The sequence below is a fragment of the Myxine glutinosa genome, chromosome 5 (assembly GCF_964187855.1).
Source record: "Myxine glutinosa chromosome 5, kmMyxGlut1.1, whole genome shotgun sequence".
Taxonomy (NCBI): domain Eukaryota; kingdom Metazoa; phylum Chordata; class Myxini; order Myxiniformes; family Myxinidae; genus Myxine; species Myxine glutinosa.
This window is the reverse complement of record NC_136265.1, coordinates 72676267-72686133: the sequence shown is the minus strand read 5'-3', so window position 1 is coordinate 72686133 and position 9867 is coordinate 72676267. Positions and strand designations below refer to the sequence as shown.

General features: G+C 42.0%; 1 protein-coding gene across 2 annotated transcripts in view; it reads left to right on the top strand.

Moving 5' to 3' along the window:
• LOC137427455 (disintegrin and metalloproteinase domain-containing protein 17-like) overlaps positions 1-9867 on the top strand; it is a 37050-nt gene that overhangs the window by 16483 nt on the left and 10700 nt on the right. For both annotated transcript variants that reach the window (XM_078778179.1, XM_078778180.1), the window contains exons 6-11: positions 2407-2525; positions 3363-3452; positions 6266-6376; positions 7938-8082; positions 8208-8296; positions 8412-8555. In XM_078778179.1, coding sequence (XP_078634305.1) covers positions 2407-2525; positions 3363-3452; positions 6266-6376; positions 7938-8082; positions 8208-8296; positions 8412-8555 — 698 coding nt within the window. The remainder of the gene's footprint in view (positions 1-2406; positions 2526-3362; positions 3453-6265; positions 6377-7937; positions 8083-8207; positions 8297-8411; positions 8556-9867) is intronic.

Below are 9867 nucleotides of genomic sequence, written 5' to 3'. Positions count from 1 at the left end.
TGGATGAGTTGGTTAGGTGACACTAACAAGCCGGTTAGATTTAGATTCAGGTCCAGATCTAGATCTGGTCTATTAGTTCTATGAACAAGCCCGTTAGATTTTGATTCAGGTCCGGATCTAGATCCGGTCTATTAGTTCTATGAACAAGCCCGTTAGATTTTGATTCAGGTCCGGATCTAGATCTGGTCTATTAGTTCTATGAACAAGCCCGTTAGATTTTGATTCAGGTCCGGATCTAGATCTGGTCTATTAGTTCTATGAACAAGCCCATTAGATTTTGATTCAGGTCTGGATCTAGATCTGGTCTATTAGTTAGACAAACAAGCCCATTAGATTTTGATTCAGGTCTGGATCTAGATCTGGTCTATTAGTTAGACGAACAAGCTGGTTAGATTTCAATTCAGGTCCGGATCTAGATCCGGTCTATTAGTTAGACGGACAAGCTGGTTAGATTTCGATTCAGGTCCGGATCTAGATCCGGTCTATTAGTTCGACGAACAAGCCAGTTAGATTTCAATTCAGGTCCGGATCTAGATCTGGTCTATTAGTTCTATGAACAAGCCAGTTAGATTTCAATTCAGGTCCGGATCTGGAGCCAGTCTATTAGTTAGACGAACAAGTCGGTTAGATTTTGATTCAGGTCCGGATCTGAAGCCAGTCTATTAGTTAGACGAACAAGTCGGTTAGATTTTGATTCAGGTCCGGATCTATATCCGGTCTATTAGTTAGATGAACAAGCCGGTTAGATTTCGATTCAGGTCTGGATCTAGAGCCAGTCTATTAGTTAGATAAAAAGGGGTTAGATTTTGATTCAGGTCCGGATCGGATCTAGATCCGGTCTATTAGTTAGATGAACAAGCCAGTTAGATTTCATTTCAGGTCCGGATCTGGAGCCAGTCTATTAGTTAGACGAACGAGTCGGTTAGATTTTGATTCAGGTCCGGATCTGGAGCCAGTCTATTAGTTAGACAAACAAGCCGGTTAGATTTTGGTTCAGGTCTGGATCTATATCTAGTCTATTAGTTAGACGAACACGCCGGTTAGATTTCGATTCAGGTCCGGATCTAGATCTCGTCTATTAGTTAGACGAACAAGCCGGTTAGATTTCGATTCAGGTCCGGATCTAGATCCAGTGTATTAGTTAGACGAACAGGCTGGTTAGATTTCGATTCAGGTCCGGATCTAGATCCGGTCTATTAGTTCGACGAACAAGCCAGTTAGATTTCAATTCAGGTCCGGATTTAGATCTGGTCTATTAGTTCTATGAACAAGCCAGTTAGATTTCAATTCAGGTCTGGATCTGGAGCCAGTCTATTAGTTAGACGAACAAGCCGGTTAGATTTCGATTCAGGTCCAGATCTAGATGTGGTCTATTAGTTAGACGAACGAGTCGGTTAGATTTCGATTCAGGTCCGGATCTAGATCCGGTTTATTAGTTAGACGAACGAGTCGGTTAGATTTTGATTCAGGTCCGGATCTAGATCCGGTTTATTAGTGGGATACAAAAAACATACTTTTGGAGGTATGCGCTCCACCGCGTGCCGTTCTTATTGAATGTAGTTTTTGGTTATTCTCGGTACCTTTTGTTAAATCAATCAGCTTCGTGACAGGAAACGAAAGAATGGAGGCTACGACAGGATATTGCACGACCAACTGTTGTGTTAAAAGTGACTGTCTTTTATCTTTGTCTAAATTTTTGTTTCTTATCTCCTTTCTCACAGCTTTGCACATTATCACCAAACTTCGTAGGTTAACAACGTATTACAAGTCTGCTTACTCCATCGAAATTTACTTGCAACATGCCTCTTTATTCCATTCGGCCCGGCTATTATGAAAGTCGACTTTTCTTTAAGTTTTTGTCATGCTGGATGACATCACAACATTCCATTATGGAATGCTTCTGGTGCCAATTCATCAGGTCTACGGCCCTCTTGGACTATCAGGTCTCACCATTCATCCCCTACGGGTGCGTCGGCAAGGTGGGCAGCAATTCTGACGTCATTCCATCATGGGGTTTTTGTCCTATGGCCTTTCAAATCCCATCCCATCACTCGTCCTTGATGGGTATTTCCATTGGTTTTCTAAATTGGTCTTTTCACCAATGCAGAGTATCGGATCACATCCCCCTGCATTATTTAATTATTTTTTTAAAGCATTGTTTAATTTTTAGTAAGCATTACTTGCTTCGCCCATCCAATTGAATGGATTATTCACTGCATTGCAAGATGTTCACTTCGTTGGTCAAATTAATAAAAGAGCGTCACAACACGAGACCAATGTACCGCGAGTCTCAACTGAAGGTCTCGTTTTGCCTAGATTGACCTGCATAGTCGATTTTGGATGAATATTTGGCAAGAGCGAAGCTGTAACAAACAATAAAAACCATAGCAACCACTGTATTGCCAGATAAGAAGCGGAGAAAGCGCTCTACTGCAAGGAACACTTGCCGCCTGCTCCTTGTAGCGGACTTCCGTTTCTTCCAGAAGATGGGCAATTCCAAGGAAGCCACTACCATTAACTACCTCGTGAGTACAGAGACTTGTTTTCTTTCCTTCCTTTGATCTTTGTTTCCTCCTCCTCTTTTACTCGAGTCATTTGTATCTCCGAACTGCTCCAACATCTGTTTCTCTTGTTCCCTCACCTGCTGTGTCATCCCACGCTGTCCTAGTCAAGCTCCCTCTAGTTTGAGCAAAGAGCTTGTGTTCTTCAACAGTGTTAAATTTCAGTTGCCGAAGGTAGGCGTAGGTTACGTTTTCACCACTGTCTGTTTGTCTGTTTGTTTGTCTGTGAACAGGATATCTCAAAAAGGTGTGGATGGATTCAGACGAAACCTGTTGGACAGGTTGGGTATATGACAATTTCGAAATGATTAGATTTTGGTTCAGGTCCGGATCCAGATGCGGCCTAACAGTGGGATAGAAAACAAACTGTTGGGTGAATTGAAGTCGATTAATGGGAATGGAAAGGTTCACAAATATAGATCGGGAGCTGACATGAAACTGTAATGTCAACCTGAAGCTCTGGATGGAGGGAGGAGGGATTGAACAGCCTCGGAATAGTAATTGCACTCAAACAAGAAAAGACGAACAAAAAGTTTGTCAATATCTATCTCTCCCTGGCTATTCTTTCTTCCATCTCAACAGGTCCGTTCCCCATCATGGTAGCGGTGTTGCTGTCGGTGTCGATAATTGCTTTTGTCACTGCCCATTGTCTGTGTTAAACCCATCCTCACCCTCTGAAATACCTGTACCTGCATAAATACCTCTTCCCAACCACCGAATGTTTTTTGCCTACTCGATTCGCATCTTTACAACTCTGCCTCCCGATTGAAAGGAACTTTGTGTTTATTCCCGGTTGAGTAGATTGGGCTGATTGACCGTGTGGATATCATATACAAGGAATCGAATTGGAACAACAAACTCGACAAGGACTATGGCTTACAGATAGATGAGGTAAAGCAACACAGCAAGCATTACATACTCCACTGTGATGTTTTTTTTTTTTAATGAGTGTGTTGATGTTACTCGCCTGGTTATGTGAAATACTTGTTTATAAATAGTATGTTTAAAATGAAAATGGCAATACTACTCCTACTATTACTCCAACTATTACTACTACTATTACTATTACTACTATTACTACTGCAACCACTATTACTACTACTATTACTATTACTACTATTACTATTGTTACATATTTATATGAATGTATGTGAATTACTATTCAGGGCTTTGCTTATCAATGTGTAGTCGATTAAAGGTTGTTGTGATTAAAGGGTCAGGAGCCCTTCTGAGAAAAAGGAGACCGGAAACGGAAGAAGAAAAGACATGAGGTCCTGGAGACGCGACGATTCTTCTTCTTCCTCGCCGAGCTCGGACGCGAGCGGGATCGATTGAGCAACGTAAGAGAATCGGCGTTTAAAAGCCCGTCTGGCGAGAGGAGTTACCGGGACGTGTAACTACCCTTTGACACGTCAGGTCACTGTGGGTTCGTGCACGGAACCAAGCAGCTGGCACAGTTCGCCTCCCCGTCTACAAGGCCGCGTACGGGTCGCACCTTGGGCCGCGCGCGCTGGGCAAGCCGCGTGTTGCTTTGCCTGCTTTGCTTTACCCGCTTGGCTTGGCCAGGAGGTGCGCGCTGCAGCCGTTGTTCCCGGTACGGGACATGCCCGGTGAAAGCACGTCAGGAAGGGTCCGTTCAACCGCCCACGTGCGGAGATCGAACTACAGGCGTACGGAGACATTGAGAGAGACATTGACCATGGAGGGAGTCGGGAGTGGGGCTCACGTGAGGAATGTATAAGATGGCCATCTTAGAGTTATTATAGATGAGTTTACATCTTTGTACTATTGATTGCTGATTGTGGATGGTTGTTGATTGCTCGGGGAATATATCATTGATTATTCCGGATCCTTGGTGTGGGGTTTCTTATTGATTGGAATTCATATTGATTGCGTTACGAAAGCGCAGAAATAATAGATCTTTCTGGCGGAGTTCCTCTCACGGTCCGGGGGTCACCGAGACCAGGTAGTCACCGGGAGGACCACGTAACACTATTACAACCACTATTACTACTATGACTATTACTATTACTACTATGACTATTACTATTACTACTACAACCACTATTACTACTACAACTTCTATTACTATTACTATTACTACTCTTACTATTACTACTACTATTACTACTATTACAACCACTATTACTACTACTATTACTATTACTATGACTACTATTACTACTACAACCACTATTACTATTACTACTCTTACTATTACTACTACTACTATTACTACTACTACTATTACTACTACTACTATTATTACTACTATTACTATTACTACTATTACTATTACAACCACGATTACTATTACTATTACTACTACTACTATTACTACTACAACCACTATTACTACTCTTACTATTACTACTATTACTATTACTACGATTACTACTACTACTATTGCTACTACTATTGCTACTACTATTTCTACTACAACCACTATAACTACAACTACTACTACTATTACTCCTACTAATACTACTACGATTACTACTACTATTACTACGACAACCACTATTATTAGTACTACTACTACGATTACTGCTACTGCTACTACGACTAGCCTGGTGTTGGCTTTGCAGTTAGGGTGCCGGCTTGGGATCCTAGGATCCTGGGTTCGAATCCCGGTCAATCGCTGAATTAACGCCAGGGAGGTTGACTCAGCCTGTCATCCTTCCGAGGTCGGCAAATTGAGTACCAGTTCACTGGTGATTCCCTGTGTGTCGCAAGAGGCGACTAACAGGGTTGGCGGCAGGAAGGGCATGCGGCCGTAAAACATTGCTTCAAAAAGGGGACACGGTGCCCAAAAAAGGCCAACCCCCGCTCTGCGGGGAAAAATGGACTCTAAAGGTGGTTCCTACTGCTACGACGACTATTACTACTATTGCGACTGCTACTACTGTCCAGATTTTTCCCAACTTCTCGGTATGACTATCCTTAACTACGGAAACAAAATTTGTCGCATACTTGCTTCTTACTTGGTGGTGTAATGGTTGGGGCTTCCTGTCTGAGGTTACAATCTCGGCTGAGTCGTACCGCCGACTTCAAAAACGGTACGTGCTGCTTCCTTGCTTGATGCTCAGCATTTAAAAAGAATGGAGCGTGGACAAACAGCCATATGATGGTAACCATTGCGCAAGGACAATAGACTGAATGGCCTATTCCTGCGTCGAAGTTCCTCATGAGTGATTGTTCCCCTTCTTTCTCACAGGTGCAAATCTTTCTGGCACACCGTCTGACATCCGCCTTTGATCGATTAGCGAGATGTGTATTATAAATCCTTTTGGGTTTTGCTGGACCACCATTCCGTGGATGCCAAATCGCATTTTGATTTCCGAGCCTCTCGCACCAAAACTCCATTTGGAGTGCAGATAACTCGATAACTCCCGCTCTAGCACGGAAAATGGCCTTAAAATGCATGTTGTTGTTGTTGTTGTTGTTGTCGCACCAAAACAATAACTCGAACCGTGACGTTTCCTTATGTCTCGTCTGTCTCCCATATTGGCCTACTGGGAAATGTTAATTTTTGCCCTACCCATATTGGCCTAAATTTCTGCCCATATTGGCCTAATGGTATTCAAATGAATGACTAAACGGTGTGCAATAGTGCTCTGGCCTTGTGCCACGCAACAATAGTTCGTTTTTCCACAACATTACGACTACAACTGTGATCCCGAATCATTTGGCGTGTTTTTTAGATCCTCGTGCATAATGCACCGACAACCGTGGAGCAAGGAAAGCTCCATTACAACATGAATGGCACAGAGATGCCCAACAAGCAAGTCTGGGACGTGAAACGTCTGCTGGCGGTATGTCCGTCAGTCTGTGCTGGGGATGGCCCGGACACACCATTTTACGCTGCGATGTCTGAGGTTACAATCGGTGGATCGGCGACCTGTCATGGTTGACCTCTTTGGTTTTTTTTTTGGTACACTGCACCAGCGCACCTTTCCTATGCCATCTCCAGGCGCTGCAAAACGTCATTGCCGGGCACTGAAGGGGGCTCGGCAATGACGCACTCTGAAAGGGAGTACTCAGTTTTCACTCTGGTTGTTTGGTTGTTTGTTTGTTTGTTTGTTTTCTTGCTTTCTTGTTTGTCCGGTCGATATCTCAGCCATCATTTGAGCTAGGAAGCAGAAATTTCGGCACAATAGTGAGCAAGTACTTTGTCAAAACGGTATTTTTTGTTTTTTGATTAATCAATTAATTGATGAGTTATTTAATTATTAGCGATTAATTATTTATACATTTGCTTTCTCTTCTGGCCATTATCTCAGACACCTTTAAGTTAGGAAGCTGATATTTGGACATGCCAATGACCAAGTGATTTGGCTGCAAAGGCTATTTTTGATTTACTGATTAATCAATTAATCGATTAATTGATTAATTATTTAATTATTTGATTAATGACTAATTTTTTAATTTTTTTTAGTTACAGATTCTGATGAATGGTGGTGGTTTACGTGTTCTATGAGCGAATTGATTAATTATTTAATTTTTTATTATTATTATTTGTTTCTCTTCATTATTAATTATTTATGTATTTTATTTCTCTTCTGGCCATTATCTCAGGCACCTTTTGAGCTAGGAAGCTGATATTTGGACATGACAATGACCAAGTGATCTGGCTGTAAAGCATATTTTTGATTTATTGATTAATTATTTAATTATTCGATGAATGACTTAATTAATTAATTTTTTCCCAAGTTACAGATTCGGATGAAATGGTGGTGGTTTATGTATTCTATTAGCCAACTGATTATCTGTTTAATTTTTTTATGATTATTATTTATTTATTTTCTTTCTCATCTGGGCAATATCTCAGGCACCTTTTGAGCTAGGAAGCTAATATTTGGACATGACAGTGACCATGTGATGTGGCCATAAAGGATATTTTTGATTTATTGATTAATCATTTAATCGATTAATTATTTATTGATTAATCAATTAATTATTTAATTTTTTATTAATGACTTATTCAATTAAATTTCTAAAAGATACACCTTTGGATGAAGCACTAGTGGTTTAGTTATGCTATTAGCCAATTGATTAAGAGAATATTTTATGACGATCTTTTATTGATTTTAATTATGCAATTAATCAATCAATTATTGTACACCTCTCCCTCCCAATGCACTCTCTATGACATTGCCCCGGCAATGCCGCGCTGTAGGATATTTAATTATTTGGCATGGGGCGGTGTACGTTGAATGTATCTTTACTTGTTTTGGTTTTTTTTGGCCACGTTTCGATTGATCCGCGAGGAATCTCTGAGATTGGCCTCCGTTTTTTATGTTATTGCCTTCCCAACAAAACTTGTGATTATGAACTGCTGTCTTCTTTCTGTCTCTCTTTTCCTGGACCAAACAGCAATTCACCCAGGACATCGCTGATAATGTCAGCCGCGTTTGTCTTGCGCATCTTTTCACGTATCAGGATTTTGATCAGGGAACACTTGGCGTGGCATACGTCGGATCCTACAAGGAGAAGAATGTTGGAGGAATCTGCTGTCCAGGTGCCTTGTAGTCGAATGCCCTTGTGACGTGGAATGTGCGCAGCCACATTAGCTTCCGTAGAGGAGCACACTGAAAATTGCAGCAATAGATTTGCACCAAAATGAATTCTTTCTTTTTCTACCAGGGATCAGAAACAAAACATTGAAAAAGGTCATTTTCCTCAAGACTGGGCTTACGAGTACAAAAAATTACGGAAAGACTATTCTTACAAAGGTGAGATCAGGTGCAGATAGGCCGCTTTACCAGTGTTTTCTCCCACAGGTTCCTTCTTTTGACCTCTTTTAAAGGACGTTCTCTCTTAATTATAATTCCTGCATGATGTGCCCAGGAAGCGGACCTCGTGACCACGCATGAATTTGGTCATAACTTTGGTGCAGAGCATGACAACGAGAATTGTGCTCCATCAGATGAGGATGGTGGGAAGTATGTCATGTACCAGTATGCTGTCAGTGGGGATCATCCCAACAACAAGGTGAAATACCCATCCATATTTGGTCTTCGTTTGCATTAACTAGCATTTTGTGGGGTGAAGTACAAGGCAATCTCTTCGGGCCTTAGATACTAACCGCACAGTTGTATCATCGTTGGTACGCCCTTTGAGGCAAGGCGTCGGATCGGCGACCTGTCATGGTTGACCTCTTTGTTTTGTTTTTTGGTTTTTTTTCTGCATTTTGCACATAATTTTCCATCTGTCGTTTAGTTGTTGATTTCCGTCCTGTATTGAATATTTACCTAATCCCTGGTGTTGGGCTAGCGGCTAGGGTGCCGGCTTAGGATCCTAGGATCCTGGGTTCGAATCTCGGTCGATCGCCGAATTAATGCCAGGGGGGTTGACTCAGCCTGTCATCCTTCCGAGGTCGGCTAATTGAGTACCAGTTCACTGGTAATTCCCTGTTTGTCGTTTAAGGCGGCAAAAAGGGTTGGCGTCAGGAAGGGCATCCGGCCGTAAAACATTGCTTCAAAAAAGGGGACCAAAAAAAAACAACAACTACCACGGTCCCCGAAAAGGCCAACCCCCGCTTTGCGGGGAAAAATGGCCTCTAAACGGTGGTTTTATTGAATATTTACCTGGTGTTGGGCTAGCGGCTAGGGTGCCGGCTTAGGATCCAAGGATCCTGGGTTCGAATCCCGGAAGATTGCTGAATTAACGCCAGGGGGGTTGACTCAGCCTGTCATCCTTCCGAGGTCGGCTAATTGAGTACCAGTTCACTGGTAATTCCCTGTTTGTCGTTAAAGGCGGCAAAAAGGGTTGGCGTCAGGAAGGGCATCCGGCCGTAAAACATTGTTTCAAAAAGGTGACCGAAAAACAACAACAACCACGGTTCCTGAAAAAGGCCAACCCCCGCTTTGCGGGGAAAAATGGCCTCTAAAGGTGTTTTTTTTTTGTTTTTTTTTAAATTGAATATTTACCTCCGCCACCAAAGGTGGTTATGTTTTCGCCCCTGTCTATTTGTCTGTGAACAAGATATCTCAAAAAGTTGTTGACGGATTCGGACGAAATTTGGCAGGGATGTAGCGTATGTGACACGGACGAAATGATGATTTTGGTGAAGATCTGCATTCGGATCCGGTTACTATAATTTTTTAAGTGATTCTTCACCATTGGGAGATGGGGCCAAAAACGATACATAGAAGGATATCTCAAAAAGTTGTGGACGGATTCAGACGAAACTTGGTGGACAGGTTGGGTGTGTGACGAGGAAGGATTGATTATATTTTGGTGAAGATCTAAATATGAATTCGGATACCAGAATTATTTAATTTTAAAGTGATTCTTCACCATT